The 22,397-nt window shown below is 47.4% G+C and overlaps 1 protein-coding gene across 1 annotated transcript; it reads right to left on the bottom strand.

Moving 5' to 3' along the window:
* Nucleotides 1,482–21,880, bottom strand: GPRC5A (G protein-coupled receptor class C group 5 member A). The gene is made up of 4 exons (XM_005680813.3): nucleotides 21,640–21,880; nucleotides 7,098–8,026; nucleotides 2,732–2,790; nucleotides 1,482–2,431 (listed from the first exon to the last, which is right to left on the bottom strand). Exons 2-4 carry the CDS (start codon nucleotides 8,017–8,019, stop codon nucleotides 2,339–2,341), a joined length of 1,074 nt encoding a protein of 357 aa, XP_005680870.1. The 5' UTR covers nucleotides 8,020–8,026; nucleotides 21,640–21,880; the 3' UTR covers nucleotides 1,482–2,338.

Below are 22,397 nucleotides of genomic sequence, written 5' to 3' on the forward strand. Positions count from 1 at the left end.
AAATGTGTATTCTGCTGTTTTGGGGTAATGTATTTTATAGATAGATATTACATATATATTACATATATTACATGTATATATATTACATATATTACATATATATTACATATATTACATGTATATATATTATATATATACATATGTATGTTACATATCGATATTAATATATATTTGGCCGCATGTGAGGCAAGAGTGAACCCAGGTCTCCTGCACTACAGGCAGATCTTTATCACCTGAGCCTCCCAGGAAGCCCTACATGTATATATATATATGTTATATGTGTGTATGTGTGCGTGTGTGTGTATATATTGAAGCTGGCGCTAGTGGTCAAGAACCTGCCTGCCAGTGCAGGAGACATAAGAGATGCGGGTTCAATCCCTGGGTCAGGAAGATCCCCTGGAGAAGGAAATGGCACTCCAGTATTCTTGCCTGGGAAATCCCATGGACAGAGGAGCCTGGCAGGCTACAGTCCATGGGGTCACAAAGAGTCGGACACGACTAAGCAACCAACACACACATATTATATATATCACATATATGTATTAATATATATTTGGCCACACTGTGGGGCAAGTGGTAAGTGTGGAGTCTTAACCACTGGACTGCCAGAGTGAAGTGAAAGTCACTCAGTCATGTCCGACTCTTTGGGACCCCACGGACTATTCCATGCATGGAATTCTCCTGGTCAGAATACTGGCAGGGGTAGCCTTTCCCTTCTCCAGGGCATCTTCCCAATCCAGGGATTGAACTCAGGTCTTCCACATTGCAGGAAGCTGAGCCACAAGGGAAGCCAGAGAAGCCCCTGTAACTCCCCTTTCCAATACAAAACTGGGCTGACATTAGTGCAAAGTCATGCGAGAAGCAATCAGCTAAATCTCTGTGAAATGTCCATCTCCCTAATTCAGTGTGTCATTAATTCCCTCCAACCTCACCACACCTCTCCCCACGCTGGGTTTTCTTTGTGATGAGAAGCAGAGCGTCAGGCTCTTGGGTGGTAAATCCTTAACTCAGCAATCGATCTTATAAATGTCATTCAGTTTCTCTTCTTTACCCAAAAGCAATTTTATACTGCCCTACCCAACAAAGCTGTTTCTGGGATTAAGCAAATGATAATTGTTAGGTAGCCTGTCTTTTCTGAGAAAGATTATGAACTAATTCTATTAAATTAGAGATCTGGATTTAACCCCTCCTACAATTTAACCTCAGATGAAATGCGACACTGGCTTTGAGGTTTCCTCCTGGTCTGACCCTGGCTGCCAAACTCCATTCTGAAGTTGCCACTCCTCTGTTTACTTGGAGCAAAACCTCAGATTCTTGACCCTTCCCAGCTCCCCCCTCACCTTTGTCACTCACCCCTAAAACTGGGCAACACACACTTGTAGACACAAGGAGGAGAGACACGTGGAGAAAGTTCAAGTCCACACCCAGTGGGACTGAACCTTGAACTTCAGCTCCCACATAAAGACAAATGTCAGGCACCCTCGGCTCACATGGCTGTGGCCACACTTTTATTGCATCTGGAGGGAAGAATGGCGAATAACTTATTTTACAAGAAACAACCCCCTGCCCGTGTGTGGACAATACCCACTTCCAGAATGCAGAGGGTGAACACAGGATACTTCTATTTACAGAGGCTGAGGAGCAAGGGGATGGGAACTCAGAGCAAAACAGCACACATCCTCCTGGCAAAGAGAATTCGGGCTTGTACACCCTGGTGCAGTCTGGAGGGACGGCCCCTGGTAAGGCACAGCAGGGAGGTAAGTCTGAGGACCAATAGCACGTCTGGGAGAGCTGGCGCTAGGGACCCTGGTTAGGCGGCATCACAGAGGTGCGAAAATTTCAGGTGACTCTTAAGCCTGTCCCAGCCAGGCAAGAAGGGAGGTACCGGTAAGTTGGCTTCCAGTGTAGATGTGGGCAGAGTGGGCTGAGAGATGATCCTTTGCTGGTTTTGCTCAGATGTGCAACTCTGTTCTGAGCCAAGCGATTGGCACAAAGCCAGCCCAGAGTCAGAAGAGTTGGCGTTGGAGGCTGAAGAGGTCAGCGTGTGGGTCAGATGACCAGAGCCTCAGTCACGTGTAAAATGGCAGGGATGGTAAGAGTTGCCCTGAGTTGCCCGAGACTCCCACTCAAGAGAAGTAGCCTTGGGATAGGATCAAGGAACAGCCACAGTGCTGCTGAGAACTGTGGTCCCTGCAGCCCCATCAACCCCAGGACAGAGGATGAGGGAGGAGAGATCTTCCTGTGATGCTCCTGGGAAGACTCAGGACTCAGCCTTCATCTTGTGGACTCCCTGCTGATTCTGTTGACGTGCTGAGTTCATCTCACCCGTTGGGTCATGTTAACTGACATCTTTCCTTCCTTCGTAGTCACTGTAAGGGCTAACCCGAGTCTGGACCCGAGGAATGGAGAAATCCTTTGGGGAATCTCGATTCTGAAAAGGAAGCATTTTGTCTTGTTCAACTCAGTCCACTTCCCGACCATTTCCACAGCACCTCTTACTCCAACCCGGGCAGGATTCTAACATTCCTCCCCTTTCCTCTCAGTCCTCCCCTGCTCTGTGCTCGGGTCTCCTATCCTAACCTCAAGAGGCAGATTACAGGAAAAGTAGACTCATCATCCTTTCTAGGTGACATCCAGAGGCCATCAGAGTGGCAATATCATCTATTCCCAAAGGACAGATGCTCCTGGGGCGCTAACACTGCCGACGAGAAAGGGGAAAGGGCTCCTTTACCTGTAGCTGGAAATGGGTGGAGTACGGCGCGTAGAGCGTGCTCCCTGTCTCTTCAGTACCTGAAACAGATGGAGAGGAATAGGTAAACATAAGGATCCCCTCTGTTGTGCCCCAATCCGTGCTCACCCCAGGTGCTAAGTCATGCTGCTGCTGCTACTGCTGCTACTGCTAAGTCGCTTCAGTCGTGTCCGACTCTGTGCAGCACCATAGACGGCAGCCCACCAGGCTCCCCTGTCCCTGGGATTCTCCAGGCAAGAACACTGGAGTGGGTTGCCATTTCCTTCTCCAATGCATGAAAGTGAAAAGTGAAAGTGAAGTCGCTCAGTCATGTCAGACTCTTAGCGACCCCATTACAGCCCACCAGGCTCCTCCGTCCATGGGATTTTCCAGGCAAGAGTACTGGAGTGGGGTGCCATTGTACATATCCATTTAATTCTCTGTTTCCCTGGGAGAGAATCAGGGGTTTTGTTTTGTTTTGTTGTTTGTCTGTTTTTAAAGAGCTCTCTTACTCTCTTTTTAATTCTTTTAATATTGATTTATTCACTTGGCTCCACCAGGTCTTAGTTGCAGTACCTGGGATCTTACTTCCCTGACGAGGGATTGAACCTGGGCCCCCTGCATTGGGGGTGCAGAGTCAACCATCAAACCACCAAGGACGTCCTCGATGGTCAGTTTTGTGCCAGAGAAAACTGTCCTCAGGCCTAGGACCAGGCACAGAGTCAGCCCAAAACTGGCTGAATAAATGAACAACCAGCCATGTGTAATCACTAGGGAAATGCCTTCCAAAACACCCTCCAGAGGGACATATGCACACCCATGGCTGATTCACGTTGATGTTTGACCCAAAACAACAAAATTTTGTAAAGCAATTATCCTTCAATTAAAAAATAAATTAATTTTAAAAAAACCGTCCAGAGGCTCTTTGTCCTAGGCCACTTCAAAAGCACATTTGAAGCTAGTGTTTTCAGACATAGATCTGACCAGAGGTGTATCTAGAGGGAATCTTACTGAGGATTTATCCACTTCTTTACCTGCCCGACAAGGAAAGGTAGAAGTTCCATGATTTTGTGAAGGGATAGGATCTATGAGCAATCATTTTCTGTTATTTGGGAGAAATCAAAGGGATTTTTTTTTTTTCATGGACAAGTGGCATAGAGGATCCAACCAGGGATTGAACCTATGCTGCTACAGTGAAGGTCAACCACTGGTCCACCAGGGAAGCCCAAAATCAGAGGGATTTAAACTCAGGAACAGACCAGTAAACACACACATTCATCACAGAAACTATTTAAGGATTCCCTTCCAGTCCAGTGGTCAGGCTCCGCACTTTCACTGCCGTGGCCCATGTTCGATCCACGGTTGGGGAACCAAGATCTCCCAAGCTGCCCATGCAGGCTTGAGTGCATGCTCAGTCATGGCCAACTCTTCACAGGGCAGATAAATATGCAAATACAATGCAATTTAAAGCAATCCATTTATTTCCCACCAAATTTACCTCTTCAATTTACTCAACAAATAGCTAAGCACCTTCGGTATGTGAGATATTGTGAAAAATAGAAGGATTAATCAGAACGATTCCTGCCCTAAGGCTGACACTGGAGAGTCCGGAATATCCGACAGCTACGCAAATAACTCCAAGATGAGACAGACTCTGATAACAGCATCTCAAAGGTCTAGAGCTAGATGGGTGGAGAAAAGACTGAGCGAGACTGGGGAATAGGGACGCTGGAAAAGCGAGAGAATAAGGAGGGACATGTGCTCTTTGAATAAAGAGAATAAGGAGGGACAGACAGTCTTTGAGCCCAGACAGGCAGACAGAAAAGTACAGGGAACTTGGTTTGTTGGAACGGAGAGCACAGCTTTGGGAATGGTGGGGTTCCAGCTGTGAAAAGCCTCACCAGTACTGTGCGCTCAGCTGCTCAGTCGTGTCTGACTCTTTGTGACCCCGGGGACTGTAGCCCACCAGGCTCCTCTGTCCCTGGGACTTCCCAGGCAAGAATCCTGGAGTGGGTTGCCATTTCCTTCTCCAGGGGGTCTTCCCGACCCAGGGATCAAACCCGCATCTCTTATGTCTCCTGCATTGGCAGGCGGATCCTTTATCACTCACTGAGCCTCCTGGGAAGCCCACCAAGGATTTGGTAAATGCAGTGGATCCTGGGGAGCCAGTGAGGCATAGAGGCAGGAAAGGGGGTGGGCAGAAAAGTATTTCAGGGAGAGGGAGCTAATAGTGGTCCATGGAGTGAAGGGAAAGGATTAAAGGAAGGCAGGCCAGTTAAGAACCCATAACACGGATTCAGGCATGAGGTGATAGGCTGAAGCGTTGGGAATGGACAGGAGGAGATGGGTGGGAAAATATCCCCTCTGCCCTGCCCCCTGGCTCTCCCCCTCCCTTCAGACTTCCCGGGGTACAGGAGAGGAACCAGGGCTACAGAAATAATACCAGCAGGTTGTGTACCATAGGCTCCAAGGGCAGAAAAATTCACTAGCTGGAGCTATGAACCTGGCCTTGGAGGACCCTCCCTCCTATTCCCAACCCTCTCCCCTTCCCTGATTAGGCCCAGAAAGTGAAGTTGCTCAGTCGTGTCCGACTCTTTGTGACCCCGTGGACTGCAGCCTACCAGGCTTCTCCGTCCATGGGATTTTCCAGGCAACAATACTGGAGTGGGTTACCATTTCCTTCTCCAGGGGATCTTCCCGACCCAGGGATAGAACCTGGGTCTTCCGCATTGGAGGCAGGCACTTTAACCTCTGAGCCACCAGGGAAGCCTGATATAAACTCAAGAGACCAATGCACAGAGGCATACGAAAATGAAAGTGAAGTCACTCGGTCATGTCTGACTCTTTGCAACCCCACGGACTGTAGCCTACTCTTCCTTCTCCAGGAGATCTTCCTGACCCAGGGGTTGAACCTGGGTCTCCCGCATCGTAGGCAGACGCTTTACCAGCGGAGCCACCAGGGAAGTCTAGAGACTGATATAAACTCAAGAGACCAATGCACAGAGGCATATGAGTAAAGGCAACTTCTGGCTCTTAGTGTAGTCTGGCTGCTCACCATTCCAGACAAGAGCAAAATTCCCTCCCGCAGGCGAGAGACGGACAAGAAAATGAGGCTCCCCAGGCTACATCGAAATCCTCAGAAACTTTATGGAGATTCCTGCTGGTTTACGAGAAGAGAGTTTTTCCCGCACTTGTGCTCTGTGGCCACTGCATGGCTGGGCTTTGTGCACTCAAACCTACAAAAGCAGGGGCCTCCCTGGTGGCTCAGCGGTAGAGAATCTGCCTGCCAGTGCAGGAGATGTGGGTTCCACCCCTGACCTGGGAAGGTCCCACATGCCTGGGAGCAGCTAAGCCCGTGTGCCACTACGAGTCAACGCGCGTGGGAGCCTGCAAGCCACCACTACTGAGTCCCCGTGTTGCAACTCCTGAAGCCCAAGTGCCCTAGAGCCCGTGGTCTGCCACAAAAGAAGCCCCTGCAATGAGAAGGCCTTGCACTCAACTGGAGAGTAGCCGCCACTGGCCAAAACTAGAGAAAATGCCCGCGCAGCCATGAAGACCCAGCACAGCCAACAATTAAATAAATATATATTTTTAAAAATCCACAAAGTCTCCACATTTCTATAAAAGTTGCCCAACTGTCTTTTATAAAGGACACCATCATCTCACCCACTTGTCTCTGCGAATTTCTCTTAACACTCCTTTGCCATTCCTTTCTTGTTTTGATTCCGAGAAACCTACATGGTATTGGATAGAAAGTACTAGATAGGGACTTCCTGGTGGTCTAGTAGTTAAGACTTCACCTTCCAGTGCAGGGGGTGCACGGGTTCAATCCCTGGTGGGTGAGCTAAGATCCCACATGCCTCGCGGGCAAAAGGCCAAAACATACAGCAGAAGCAATATTGTAATAAATTCAGTAAAGATTGTAAAAATGGTCTGTGTCTGTGCGCTCAGTCGTGCCTGAATCTGTGACCCCAGGGACTGTAGCCCGCCAGGCTCCTCTGTCCATGGGATTTCCCAGGCAAGAATACTGCAGTGGGTTGCCATTTCCTTCTCCAGGGGATCCCCCTGACCTAGGGGTTGAACGCCCATTTCCTGCACTGCAGGCAGATTGTTTACCGCTGAGCCACCAGGGAAGCCTAAAAATGACCTACATCAAAAACAGAAAAAGTACTAATGACTCCTGAGGCCGGTGCTAGTTCTATTTGTCTCTAACCATCTGGATGATTTTAAGCAAGACCTGAGTTTTGGAGAACTTATGTTTTATCAGGAGCATGTCCTGCATGTTCCCTACAGTAATAATATCTTACGATTTTCTTTTATTCTATCCATTTTTTCCACAAAGGATTCTGCACCCAACCAGGTTCTGTACCTTGAATGATCCCCTCTTGAGAGTAAGCTCTGTTCACCACGCCATAGCTCTGCTTCATAAACTGAGGCTGACAGAAAGCATCCTCCACAGGGTAATCCATGGGGTTCTGTTGCCTTGTGAGCAGCTGAAACTCGGGTGCAATGTAAGCCAACAGGAAAACCCAGCCATTGGCCACCAAGGCTGAACTGAGGATGGTGTCGTCCCACTGGGGGCCGATGGTAGGGACCAAGAGCAGGGTGATCCACGCCACCCAGATGGCAATGGAGAGGATCGTGGCGAGGTAGATATGGGCCCCGTGTCTCTTCCAGGCAGTAAAAGATCCCTGGAAGCTGAAAGAGGCCGTGAGGAAGGTCAGCGCCATGAGGAAGAGGACGTAGATGAGCAGCATGACGAAGTCCTCGTTGCGCCGTGGCGGGGAAAGCTCAGAGAAGATGTTGGCGTTGGTCCTGTTCATGGTGAGGACCACATACTCGATGGCAATGATGTCCTGCACCAGACTGAAGCCCAGGGCCAGGCCCAGCATCACCAGCATGGAGAGCGGCTGCCTCCCTCGCACCAGCTTCGTCAGGTTGAAGGCGTGAACCAGCAGGCAGGAGAAGCAGAGGGCGAAGAGGACGCCGAAGAGGAAGAACCGCGTGGGCCCCGTGCCGCCGTCGAGTGTGATGAGGAAGGCGAAGGTGAGGCCGAAGACCCCCAGCACACCCAGGAGGAAGAGGAACTGCGTGGGGAGCAGTTTGCGCTTGTTGGAGTCCTGCACCTTGCAGATGAGGGCCAGCAGGGCGATCATGAAGGCCACCGAGGCCACAGCCCCCACGCCGGCCAGCGCCTCTAAGACGATGCCCCAGGCTGCCTTCTTATCACAGAGTCTGTAGTACCTGGGGTCCAGGTCTGAGCGGCAACCAGCAGGGGCTGTTGTGGACATTCTGGCCCTGCAAGAAAGCAAAGTTGGGCTGGGGGTGACTCTCTCCCATAAACTCAGGCACAGAGGACCAGAAACAATTCAGAAACAATTTTGTATATCTAGTCAGGGTTTTTTGGAGAAGGAAATGGCAGGTGAAGTGAAAGTTGCTCAGTCGTGTCCAACTCTTTGCAACCTCATGGACTATACAGTCCATGGAATTCTCCAGGCCAGAATACGGGAGGAGGTAGCCCTTTGCCAACCCAGGGATTGGACCCAGGTGTCCCTCAATGCAGGTGGATTCTTTACCAGCTGAGCTACTAGGGAAGCTCAAGGAAATGGCAACCCACTCCAGCATTCTTGCCTGGGAAATTCCATGGACAGAGGAACCTGGTGGGCTACAGTCCATTGAGTCACAAAGAGCTGGACACAACTGAAGCAACTTAGCACAGGCAGTCAGTGTTTTACCCCTGAATTTACAACGTTAGATCAAGCTGCTAGCTGTTCTCCACCTCTCACGGCAAATTCTAAAGGCTGATGAAGGGAAAGAACTCCTCATACCTCCCTCCCCGCAATTTAACTATATTAATATTTTCCCTGAAGCCAGGAAACCCAGAACTTTGAATGGAGTATTTGAGCCACATCTCAAGAAATAATGTCGCAAAGAACTTGCCAGGGTTCCTGATATTTTTGACTAGTACTTTCTTAGGAACTGGTGAACATGGAATTATCTAACCATAAGGCTAATACTTTGTGAATTCCTTGGTGGTTCAGTGGTTAGGACTCCACGCTCTCACTGGCAGGGCCTGAGTTTGATCCCTGGTCAGAGAACTAAGATCCTACAAGCCTTGTGGAGCACCCAAAAACATGAAAAAAAAATAATAATAAAGCTAACACTTGAATCGTATTAACAGTCTCCAGTTTTTCTCTACCTCAGGCCCAGCCATGGATGTTATCTGTAAGCCTCCCAATCTCTCAGACAAGAGAATCATAGGTACTATCTGAGTTATCTGATTTCTCTGCAGAGTGTCAGCCTTCCCCTCTTAGCCACTGAGCCCTCATCTTGAGCTCTGCTGCCGCACATTATTTTCCCTCCCTAATTAACATTTGTAAGGATGGCACTGCTGATCCCCAAAGAAATGGAACCAGTCTTCCCTGTCATAGGGTTGGCCGTGCTGCATGGCCGTGCAGGATCTTAGTTCCCCAACCAGGGATCGAACCCATGCCCTCAGCAATGAGCGTGTAGAGTCCTAACCACTGGACCACCAGGAAAGTCCCCATAGTGAGCTCTTAATTAGCTACTCGTAAGGAGGGACATCCTGGATGACACATCCTGGAATGACATCCTGGAAAACAGGAGGCGATCCAACAGAAAATATTACCAATAGCTGATGCTCCTTTGTGGGCTTCCTTGGTGGCTCAGATGGCGGGAAAAAAAAAAAAAAAAAAACACCTGCCTGCAATGCAGGAGACCCAGGTTCAATCCCTGGGTTGGGAGAATTCCCCTGGAAAAGGGAATGGCAACTCACTTCAGTATTCTTGCCTGGAAAACCCCATGGACAGAGGAGCCTAATAGCTTCTCAACAGACCTATAATTTTTTTTTTTCTGAATTATTTGACTGTTTTTAAGTTTCTATGACACAATAGAAAGCTTTTGTTTTGTTGTATGCTGTTTATGGAGTTTTCTTTTTTTTTTTTCTTTTTGCTATGTTGCAGGGGTGCTATGTGAGATCTTAGTTCCCTGATTAGGGGTGGACCCCATGCCCCCTGCATTAGAAGCACAGAGTCTTAACCACTGAGCCCCAGGGAAGTCCCTCTAAGCTTCACTTTGTAACCCGGCCATTCATTCAACCAGCACCACTATGTGTCCATCATTCTTCCAGAGGATCAGCTGGCAAAGGGGAAACAGACATCAGACATGTTTCTTGCTATAGTAGAAGAAACAGATCTGACCTGCCACTGCTGCATAGCCTTCCCATGGACTCCCCTGGCCAGGGATCTGTCACCTGAACTCCAACCCAGGGATATAACACCCGGGTCATCCCAACCGCATGCAGGGCACAGAGCAAAGAATGGGTTACGTCCCACCTCCGCAAGGCAGTGCAGAACAAGACGCAAGTGGACAAAGAAAGGCAGATGAGCTTCAGATACAGGCAACCCCTGATGTACAAGGCCCCCAAAGGTCTGATATGGGTGGTACAGGATGCAGAAGAGGAAGGGCCCGGTCTAGCTCAAGGGCAGCATCCGCAGGGGAACGGACCAGGTTCCGCTTTCTCCTCCCTCACTACCTCCCCACCTCACTCCTCAGAGTAATCATGAGGGCGGCTGCCAGCTGGAAAGGTATTTCTCTCACCCTCCGTGCCCCTCCCTGGCGCTGCTCCTTCCCCACCCCTCAGGGCAGTGCTGTTGGCTGACAAGTCATTGTTGTCATAATTATCTGATAATTATAAAGGACTCTGAACCAGTTTACTCTGAACTCTCAATCTTGAGAGACTGATGAGGTTTTCCACTAAAGGAACATTCTGGTGCTGCACAGAGGGGTGGTCAAGCAGAGACACCCGGCCCCCAACTTGGACCTCTGAGCCCCTCACTTCTGTGCAGCTATACAGGGAGGGTTTGTGTGCCAGGGCCTCCTGGCACCCACAGACCAAGGTCCAACACAGTAAGCACCCAAGGTAGGGGGTCCCCGAAGAAAGAGAACCAGGTATGACTTTCTTAACCGAAGAGAAACCATTTTTAGCCTAAACCACTTTGTGATCTACGCCTGGCCATAAGACTTGCCCTTGAATAGGTCTCAGCAATTAATGTTTTGTTTTGTTTTGTTTTTTTCTGGCTACACCTCTCATCATCTGAGATCTTAACTCCCCAACCAAGGATCAAACTCACGCCCCCTGCATTGGAAGCAAGGAGTCTTAACCACTGTACCACCAGGGAAGGCCCCACTAGATCATTTTCAGCCAGATCTCAGACATCATTCTCTACATAGCTGCTTCAGCATACATTTGTAAAGGACAAAACTCCTTTTTAACTTAATCCCACTTTAGAAATTAACAATGACGCTTTCATGTCAAATAACCAATTAAGGTTCATGGTTCTCAATTCTCTCAAATTGAGAAAATTTGAAAAACTTTTCAAATGAAAACTTCCTGGTAATTTTTTTTTTATCTGAGTGACTAATTTTTTGAAACTCTCCTTCCTATTTCACCTCTCAGTCCTCCTCCACCCCTTCCCTAACATGACAGCGATTACACAATGGGTCTGAAATGTCCCTAGTACTTTACATTTTGTCAGAGGGAAATAAAACTGAACAAACTCACTCACAGCAGATCTGCACTGAGAAGGCACTGGGTCACGCAGGGAAAGGCCCAGATGAGCCGCCAGGATGGGGGCTGGGGAAAGGGACAGGGTTCTGAGGAGCTGAAGTCCTGTAGAAAGCAGGGTTTGAGGAAGAAAAGAGCAGTACCACCATTTGAGAATAGAAACCTCCAGGAGCTAAAGCAACAGCCTCAGAGAAAAACCTGAGGGCTGGAGAGAAAGAGAAATAAGACTAGAGGTCATGCAGTCATCATTCGTAACCAGAGTCAAGGGCAGAGAGACCTATGGGACTTCCCTGGTGGCCCAGTGGTTAGGACTCCATGCTGTCACTGCCGTGGCCCAGGTTCAATCCCTGGTCAGGGAGCTGAAATCTTGCAAGCTTTACAGCGCAGAAAAAAAAAAAAAAAAGGAAGGGTGGGCAGAGAGACCTAGAGTCCGACCAAGAAAGCAGGCGCTCCTACAAAGGCCAAACGAGGCCAAAAAGAGACAATTCACTCTTGGACCTGCTCTGAAGAGGAGGGAAGGTCTCATAACTCATTCTCACATTGGGTCAAGCATGGTTGTATACAACTCACTTGTCTAAGTCTTGCAATCATTTTTTAATATTTATTTTCATTTATTTATTTGGCTGTGCCAGGTCTTAGTTGGGGCACACAGACTCTTTTAGGTGCGGTATGTGGGATCTAGTTCCCTGACCAGGCATTGAACCCGGGCCCCCTGCCTTTCGAGCATGGAGTCTTAGCCACTGGCCCACCAGGGAAGTCCCCGGCTCAGGCTCTCAGAGTCACTCTCTTCGTGGCCAGGGGACGAGCTGTCACCTGTACACCCTCAGCCCCTGCCTACCTCTCCAGCCTCATGCCTCACCATCCCCACATGTGTGCTTCTCATCCTCCCAACAAGCCCCACTATCTCACTTCAAATCTGCCACCCCATCTGTATGGGACATTCTCCCCGACATCCCTCACCTTAGAGGTCCCCTCTTCCAGGATGTTTCCCTGGATGCCCTAGTCCAACGAGAGATTGCTGTTGTTTACTCACTAAGTCATGTATGACTCTTTGCAACCCCATAGACTGTAGCCTGCCAGGCTCCTCTGTCCACGGAATTCTCCAGGCAAGAATACTGGAGTGGGTTGCCATTTCCTACTCCAGGAGATCTTGCCGACCCAGGGATTGTGTCTCCTGCATTAGCAGGCAGATTCTTTACAGCTGAGCCAACAGGGAAGCCCCCTGATGAGAGCTACATCCCTTGAATTCCCAGAGAGCCTCCACATCGCCTGCATTTATCACAGAATCCTGTAGGGCCTCTTGGTGAGTCTTCGTCTTCTAAATTCAAAGCCTCCTTAAAGCAGGGATTGAGCTGTTAAAATGCTCTCCCTGACCACTAGCCTCGCGCCTGACGCAGTGAAAATGAACGTCGCTCAGTCGTGTCTGACTCTTTTTGACCCCATGGACTATATGGTCCATGGAATTCTCCAGGCCAGAATACTGCAGTGGGTACCCTTTCCCTTCTCCAGAGGATCTTCCCAACCCAAGGATCAAACCACATTGCAGGTGGATTCTTTACCAGCTGAGCCACAAGGGAAGCCCAAGAATAGTGGAGTGGGTAGCTGTTTCCTTCTCCAGTGGATCTTCCCGACCCAGGAATAGAACCGGGGTCTCCGGCATTGCAGATGGATTCTCTACCAGCTGAGCCACCAGGGGAGGGCAAGCACCTAACCAGGATGGATGAGTGAGCGTGTGGATAGAAGTAGAATCTGGTGGGGAGCAGAGCTACTCTTGAGACAGTGGGGTGGGGCGGGTTTCCTCATAAGCCCCCGCTGTGTTCGTCCCCAGCTCTAACTCCCTCTCACCCATCCTTCTCAGGTGGGTCTGAGGTAGGAGTCTGGCCATAGCTGGGCTACTAAGTGATTCCAGGTGCCTCCTGGTAGCTTGGATCCTGAGTAAGCAGATCCAAGCAGAGGTTTTACTGGAATCCAGTCATTCGCTCCCACCCAATTCTCTGATGACTAAACCCTGCACTATGGAGGGAGATGGTGAGGTTTCAGCATAGCCCCAGACACGAGCAAGGACCTTGAGTCATAAGGGTGAGACCCCCTTCACTTATTACAGCAGCTGAGCCAACCACGCCCATCCAGTAATCCACCAACACCCACAGCCAAGACCCCGACAGCCCTTGTTAAACACTTTTCAGATGAGTCAGTGCATGACCGAAAGGTTAAAAAAATGAAAGACGGAGGAAAGAGATAGGGAAAAGAAAAACCAAAGCGGGGGTTGGGAGGAAAGACGAGAGGGAAGCAGGGAGGGAGGGAGTCCCTAGGCTCTACTGACTCCGATCTTTAGGACAGAGGGGTTTCAGCTGCCTCTCTGTGTGGACACCATCTCCTGGAGCCTCTGTTCTCTCCTCTAAGAAAGGCACCTGGGTGCTAAACTAGGCATTCTGAGCCCATGTCCAGCTCTGCTGTTCATCCCAGAGGGATGAACAATTTGTAGACAATTCCCAAATCTCTTTCTCCCATCCCCTCATCCTGCTTCCTGCCCCATCTCCTGTCATTAAAAGAATGTCTGCCCCAAACTCCTAACCAAACTGCAGACCAGGGCTGGAGGTGAGGTTGAAGGGTCTGAGTACCGCTGCAGGACACCAGGGGAGCACTCGCCTGCCAGACAGAGCTGCAGGGTCAGGACTGACCCAGGAGTGGCCCTGACCGACACAGGCGCTGACGGGGATGCAAGGTCAAATGCCAGCACGTGAAGGGCCTCTCAGGTGCTCCTTTCCAACCTCTGAGACTCCTCCTTTCCCAGAGAGGTGGGGAGGGTGTCTGGAGTTACTTACATCCAGAGTTAGTAGGTTGCCTAGCTGGCTGTATGCGACTCTCCCCAGATTATCTGGGCAGGAATTACCCATGGCCCTGAATTTTGCCCATAGCTGATCTTACATTCCTCCTTATATGAGATTTATCTCATTCTGTCATCTAAAAAGAAGACATCAGATGGTGAAGACTCCGCCTGCAATGCGCAGGGTTTGATCCCTGCATTAGGAAGATCCCTTGGAGGAGGAAATGGCAACCCACTCCAGTATTCTTGCCTGGAGAATCCCATGGACAGGGGAGCCTGGTGGGCTACAGTCCACAGGGTCACAAAGAGTCACACAACTGAAGCGACTTGGCACAGCACATATGTATACATAGGGGCTTCCCAGGTGTTGCTAGTGGTAAAGAACTCACCTGCCAAAGCAAGAGACTTAAGAGATGCAGGTTGGATCCCTGGGTCAGGATCACCTGGGAGGCCCCTATGTATATATATATATATATATGGTCCCTGAGTCAGGAAGATCCCCTGGAGGAGGAAATGGCAACCCACTCCAGTATTCTTGCCTGGAGAATCCCATGGACAGAGGAGCCTGGTGGGCTACAGTCCATGGGGTAACAACTAAAGTAACTTAGCACGCATATATATAACAGATTCCCTTTTCTGTACACCTGAAACTAACACAACATTGTAAATCAACTACACCCCAGTAAAAACAGAAAAAAAAAAAAAAAAAAAACCTTTCAATAAAAAGAAGAGGATGATAATGACCTCTTAGGATAACTGCCTGGGGAATGATAAAAAATAACTCAAGTGTTTGTTAAGTCAAGCCAAGTCTTCATACCATCCCAGCCAGGCAAATTGACCATTTTCTAACATTTTAATTTTCTCTCTATTCTGGAATTGCCACATTCCATCAGTAGTAATAACAATAGTCACAATATAAGTATGAATAATGTAAATGACAACTACTGTTACATATGGAGTCCCCTTAAGAGCCAGACTCGATGCTGAGAGTTTATATGTTTCCATGTGTATTCACTCATTAACATGGTTTTACATCTATTTTCGGAGAAGGAAATGGCACCCCACTCCAGTACTCTTGCCTGGAAAATCCCATGGACGGAGGAGCCTGGAAGGCTGCAGTCCATGGGGTCGCTGAGGGTTGGGGACGACTGAGCGACTTCACTTTCACTTTTCACTTTCCTGCACTGGAGAAGGAAATGGCAACCCACTCCAGTGTTCTTGCCTGGAGAATCCCAGGGACGGGGGAGCCTGGTGGGCTGCCCTCTATGGTGTCACACAGAGTCGGACACGACTGAAGTGACTTAGCAGCACATCTATTTTATCATTTAATATTCCTGCAGCCCATTTTGTAGGTGATAAGACTGATTCTTGGAGAGATGAATTTACATATTCAGTGTAACAGGAAGATTATCCCTTTATGAATAGTCTTAATTAGAATTTAATCTTTTGTTTCATCTCTAAATCACTATTACGCTCCCTGAAGCTTTTCTCCCTGACTCCAGCCTCTATTTCTTATTTTTATTTTTTTAATTGAAGTATAGTTGATTTACAATGTTGTGTTAGTTTCAAGTGTACAGCAAAGTGATTCAGTTATGCATATTTATATTCTTTTTCATATTCTTTTCCATTATGGTTTATTACAGGATATTAAATACAGTACCTTATGCTACACAATAGGACCATCTTGTTTATCCACTCTCTATATAATAATTTGCATCTGCTATCCCCAAACTCCCAATTCATCCCTACCCCAGCCCCACTTCCCTTTTGGCAACCACAAGTCTGTTTAAGCCTCTCTCTATTTAAACAACATCTGACAAGTCTCCAAAGTAAGCAGTTCTGCAATTGGTCAGTCTTCCTGTCAATCAACATTTAAGTGTCTACTTTGTGTCAGGTGCTGTGTTAAGTATACAAATCACTCAGACCCTCAGACTCAGAGTGTGGCCGCTGCCCCAGGACGACCAACAGAGTCACACTGGCACACAAATAAGGGTTACAGAGTGTTTGGGGAATCTTGAGGGCACACGGGAAAGAGTGACCCACTCTGCCTAATGGTTTTTTGTTTTTTTTTTTTTTAAAAAAAGGCTTTAGAGAAGAAACCAGGGAGATGAGGCCGGAGAGATGGGCAAGGAATGGTGGGAGATTCTTAGGAAGGCAGAATCAATGGAGCTTAGAAATACAGGCTTGTGGGAAGAGATGCCCAGTTCAGATCTGTTGAATCTAAGATGAATTGGGGGGATTTCCCTGGAGGTCCAGCGGTTAAGACTCGGCTCCCACTGCAGAAGGCACGGATTCCGTTCCTCGATCCCTGGTCAGGGAGGCATCATTTAATCCTCACAACAGCTCTGTTATTATGCCCCCATTTTTTATTTTATTGGAGTCTACTTGATGTACAGTGATGCATTAGTTTCAGGTGTACAGCAAAGTGATTCAGTTGTACATATACATATATTCATTCTTTGTTAGATTCTCATATGGGTTAACATGGAGTATTGAGGAGAGTTCCCCTGTGCTATACAGTAGGTCCTTGCTGGTTATCTCCTGATTCATATATAGTAGTGTGGGTGTGTTCATGCCAGATTATGCCCCCTTTTTACAGGGCAGAAAACAGAGGTACAGAGACATTAAATAACTTGCCCAAGATCACTGACTTTTAGAAACCCAAGCTCCTAGAAGTTCCCTGGCGGCCTAGTGGTTAGTATTCTGGGTTTTCACTGCCATGGCCCAGGTTCAATCCCAGGTTAGGGAACTGAGATCCCACAAGCCATACAGTGCCACCAAAAAAATAAATAAATAAAAGCCAGGCTCCACGACACCAGGTTGTGCTGACTTCCCTGTGCTCAGACATATGAGTCTGAGGCTCAAGAGATGTTTGGGCTATGAGCACAAGTGAGGGGTCACAGACGGGTCAGAGCAGGCATTGGAAGGCTGTGGATACCAGATCATACAGAGAGCACGTATGGCAGCGAGAGCGCCGAGGACAGAACCCTAGAACATCGTCTCAACCAAGCAGGAATCAGCAGAGGTTGTTCAAAAGAGATTGCCAGCGTTAGTACAAGAAATAAGCCCAGCTGGTCTCCCAGGAGCCAAAGAGCAGCTTCCCAGGGTGGTTGATGGAGTAAGATGCTCCCAGGACAGCAAAGAAGAGAAGACCTGAAATGGACTTTTGGATTTAGGAGTTTTTTAAAAAATGGATCTGCCAGGGGACTTCCCTAGTGATACAGTGGTTAGGACTCCCCCTCCCAATGCAGGGGATGCAAGTTCAACTCCTGGTCGGGAAGCTAAGATCCAACATGCCTCTCGGCCAAAAAAAACTGAAACACAAAACCGAAGCAATATTTTAATAAAGTCAATAAAGACTTCAAAAATGGCCCACATCAAAAACATCTTTTTAAAAAAAAAGCATATCATCTCCTTTTTGTCTATTAAAACAGATTCAGCCTCAATTTGAGCTTCGAGGCTTTTCTCCAAATAGTCCTCCCACTTACTTTTTCCAGCCTTCCTAACTCCCATCCTCACATCTATGAAAAACTTCCAAGAGTATTTTCTCTCTGGAAGGGAAGTGGGGCTCATCTAAGACCTTCTCTGACAAAGTGGCTCTTTTCCTCACCACATGCATTATTCTCCTTGCCAGAAGGATCCTTCCCCCCTAATCACAATTCATGTATCATGTTTCTTAGAAATTTGACTCCAAATTTACCTCTACCTTGAGGGTTTTTTAGTTATCAGTCCCATCTCATTCTAAATCTGTGATCTCATTGTAGTTATTAACTATTAACTATTTTTCAGCACTCAAGTCTTTCCATAGATACGTCTTATATTACAGCGGTCCCCAAACTTTTTGGCATCAGGGACTGGTTTCTTGGAAGACAATTTTTCCATGGACCAATGTGTGGTTGGGGGGTGGTTTCAGGATGATTCAAGTTCATTACATTTATTATACACTTTATTTCTATTACTAGTACATCAGTTCCACCTCAGATGATCAGGCATTGGATGCCAGAGGTTGGGGCCCCCTGATACAGTATACATTAATATCAGTGCTAACTCACCTATCAGATAGCAAACTTTTAAGGAAATAGAGCAAATCTATTCGTTGGCATTGCCCTCACTATGTACTCTGCACAGTGGTTGTTGAGCAAATGATTTGCACTGAGTGTGAATAAAACTCAAAGCAAGTTATTCATTAGTAAGTGTGAGTAATGGAAAGGAAAGATTTTGGGAGCTGCATATGTGGTGCTAATCCTTGTGTTTTAGTCTAGGCTGAGTCCTAAGATGAGGGTGGAGTCCCGCAGACGTTTCTCTGTACTAGGTGCAGGATTAGCTGTAAATGGAAAGTATCTAAAACAAAATGTCCAGGATCCCCTCTTCCAGGTAAGCCACCTGGATTCGGATGACACAAAAGTGATGCATCATCGCAACAGCATGTGAACAACATCTGAGTAACATCACTGAGTTGAGTTTCTGAGTAGTAACTAGGAGAAAATAAATCATCATTCCCACATAGGCAGAGTCAGACAAGCACTGAGTCGGCCAGAAAGTTCATTTGGGTTTTTCATAAGATCTTACAAAAAAACCTGAATGAACTTTTTTGGCCAACCCAAAATAAGAACAGTGTTCATCCCAATTTCTTCACTTTTGGGGGGTATTATCATATTCCTCTATTCTAAACAATGCATGTGAACTTTCGATAAATTACTGAAACATAAAATAAAATACAGGAAACCACTTTTTTTTGCTTAATATTTTGAGTGAAACTATTAAATATCGTATGCCCAGAATTTAAGGATGTGAAAAGCATCAAGAAAATAGGTGGATAAGATGAAGTCCTCTTCTGGTATACCACCTCAAAGACACCTTCTTTCAAGTGTTTTATTTCCACATATAAAGGTGATATATTTATGGTCTGAAACTTATCTCTCCTTACAAACCTGTATTTCTAAACCCCAAGAATGGTACTACCATACACTCAGTGTATCTAAAAATACAATATAGATTATCTAATGTGGGAGAAGATGGAGAGAGCAGACTATGTGGCTAAAATTAGATGACAATAGCAAGCAACTATTATTACAATAAATGTAAATGGAAAGTTTTTTATTTTGAAAAGACTAAATCAAACCATATTATGCCTATAAGAACCCCACCTAAAACAACAGGATTCAGAAAAGTGGAAAGGAAAGGAAAAATAAGTGCAAAAAAATAGGTTTATTTAGCAAGTATTATGTATCAGGTACAAAGTTAAATAATAGCTTGTTCAAGGTAAGAAAAATGAGAATTGAGTTATTATTATCACACAAAGTTTAGTTAGGGCAAAAAGCTATTATGCTGACGTAAAAACTTTTTTATAATAATTAAGAATGCTCCACATTGAAGATATAACCATCATAAATTTGTATGCAGTGAATAATATACCACCAAAATACATAACATAAAAGCTACCAGGAATACAAAAAGAAATCAAAAGAAACTGATTACAGTTACAGGAGACTTTAACACTTCTTTATCACTCCTCAGCAAATGAAATAGAAAAAAGTAAATAGCAATAAGGTAAATTTTTAAAGTGTTCTATGGATACTTTAATCAAAATATACTCTATCTTTATATTTTATTAGATCTCTATGATTAATAATATAATTCAGATCCTCTATATCTGTGATCAGCAAATATTTTCTCTAAAGGGCCAAACAGTAAGTAGTTTAGGCTTTGCAGTCCTTTTGTTTGTAGCCGAAAGCAGCCATAGATGATATATAGACAAAATGAGCATGGCTGAGTTCCAATAAAACTTTATTTACAAAAACAGGCTGTGGGATGTTTTTGGCCAGGAATCTGGTTTACCAACTTCTCTATATGATTTCTTCTATTGAAGTGGTCATGAAATATTTACAAAACAGCATATTTTAGACCACAAAAAATCACAATAACAATAAAGTCTAAAATAAGAAATGCACAGACCATATATTTTGACCACAAGGCAATCAAAATAGGAATATAAGCAGAAACTAACACACCAAACTACTCAGAAAATACGAAGACTCCTCAAGCAAAATTATTCTTCCATTCATTGTTTTTAAGGGCCCAACACATCATTTCCTGCCCATTTCCTCAGCTCAATCTGTAGATTTTTAAAAAACAATGAACCTGAAGACAAACCCCCAGAATGAGAATGAGAATAAAACCATAGACAAAATTCTTCACGTCCTGCTACCTTCAATTCTCATTAAGGAGTAGAATACAAAAAAGCATACTCCAAAGAGGATGCTCAAAGAGACATACATAGATAGAGAGGGGCTCTCGGCCCTGGCCCTGGGAGGGAGCTTAGGACCCTTTCAAGACCCCTTAGGAGGAACTCACGGTCCAGCTCAGCCTTTTCACAGCTACAAGCCGGCACAGCTGGGATGAGAAGTTGGGCTTCCTAGCTCAAGGCTAAGAGCACTTCCCAGAGTGTTAGCTCGCTCTGAGTTCCACTCATTCCTATGTGCCCTTGAAGTTCCTATCTACCTCTCCACACCTCGAGGAGCCTGTCTCCCAGATGACACCTCTGTTGACCTTCCCAGTACCAGCACAAAGACCAGAGGACAGAGCTCTGACTCCCATCCTCGCCCCTCCCAGGGGCTGCAAGTAACTCAAGTATTCCCTTCAGGAATGAGTCCAGAGCCCCGGCTGATTCAATCAAACCCTTCAGCAGGTGTGGCGTGTACAAACATCAGCCTGGAAACAACTCAGGAATGGAAAGTCCTACAAATTCCTTGAACTTGAGCTGGCTTTCCCTGCCTTCCACCCCAGGGAGGTTCAAGGGACCATATCCGGCAGTTGGGGGTCATTGCTGAGTCCCATTTGGTTGGTGCCTGAAGGTGGGCTATTACTGGATACTCAGATGGACGTTCAACCCAGGAGTCCAGAGTAACTCAAGGGACAGCAGATGGGAGAATGCTGCAGAGTTGATGGCCACGCTCATGTCACGAGAAGAGGTGGCTTCTAGAATCTACTTCGCAAAATTCAGAAGGGCACACTTATGAAAGGACAAAATAAATGGACATTTCTCAGCATCTGGGTAAACTAGCAGGGGTCACCATCTCCTTCTGCTGCCCACCCAGCCAGTTCCCTGCCATGCCTCTAAGATCGTCCTCCTTCTTTTCTCTTTCCCTAGACCGAGCCCAGAACTTTCACCTGCCGGGCCAGGATTCCACCTACTCAGTTTGTTCAGTGTATCTGAGCAGGAACTATTTATCCTGATTATCTTTTTGCTCTCTGCCTCTTAGCCTGGGAAGTTCAGGGGAGGTAAAAAAAATCTGAGTTGAGTTAAACTACAGGAATTCCTTTTCTGGGATTTTTTTTCCCCCTCCGAGCCAGCTGCAGTTCATTACCAGGGTTTCTCTCCTCTTGCATCCCTAGCTTCTAACACTCCCTGCGCCCCTCCCCCTACTCCGTAACCCCCACCCCCGAGGATTCCAATCACCGAACCCAACGCTCTCTGGCTCCGTGCGCCTCACTTACCCTGATGCCTCGGCTTTGGCGCGTGAACTTGGCGCTGCTTCGAGCGCGTGGAGGGAGCACTGTAGCCCCTATAGGTTCTGCGGGAGCCCGTGGGCAGGGATCGCGCCCTCGCGGCGCCGAGCAGTTATAAAGGCGGCAGAGGGAGGAGAGAGCGAGGGGGTGAGCAGAGGGACAAGGGGCGGGAGAGGGTCAGGGGGAGAGGACACGCCCATTCCAGTTCCACGGCACTGCACGCTGTTATGAAAATAAAGTCCCCGGGCCAGGGCATGAGCCAAAAGCCGCCTGACGTCAGCGGCACAGTCACCCTTGGAATGGGTGGTGGTGGTGGTGGGAGGGGAGACCCAGAGCACCCACTCCGCTCCACGTGCATCCGGACGTCCCAGGGCATAGGGTAAAGGAAGGGGCCAGAGAGCAGATGCTCCCTATCCGTTTGACCAGCTGTCACCTCCAGGAGGGAGCCACCCCCGCCCTCCCGCCGGGCACTCCAGTCCGCTCAGGACACGGACTGGACAGTTCGCAAGCCCCATGTGATTCCTGGGTACCCTGGGAAGCCAGGCCAGGGAAAGGAGGAACTGGCCAGCGCCTGAGTGCTCCGCTGTGGCAGTCAAGGCTGAGGGAGGCCAAGAGAAATATCCAGCTCTGCATGGCAACTCCCCCGGTCAGAACTGTCCCCAGACCCACCAGTGCTGCCCGATGGCGGAGAGAGGGAGAGGACAGGGCCTTAGGTCTTCATTTCCTCACTAACCCCCTCTTAGAGC

The sequence above is a fragment of the Capra hircus genome, chromosome 5 (genome assembly GCF_001704415.2).
Source record: "Capra hircus breed San Clemente chromosome 5, ASM170441v1, whole genome shotgun sequence".
Lineage (NCBI taxonomy): Eukaryota > Metazoa > Chordata > Mammalia > Artiodactyla > Bovidae > Capra > Capra hircus.

Excerpts from the sequence above, each read along its gene's own strand:
- GPRC5A (XM_005680813.3), bottom strand. The coding sequence starts at position 8,019 with ATGTCCACAACAGCCCCTGCTGGTTGCCGCTCAGACCTGGACCCCAGG. Across the intron at positions 2,791-7,097 it reads TCAAGAGGGGATCATTCAAG|GTACTGAAGAGACAGGGAGC; the intron begins GTACAGAACCTG and ends CATCTGTTTCAG. Across the intron at positions 2,432-2,731 it reads CCACCCATTTCCAGCTACAG|AATCGAGATTCCCCAAAGGA; the intron begins GTAAAGGAGCCC and ends CTTCCTTTTCAG.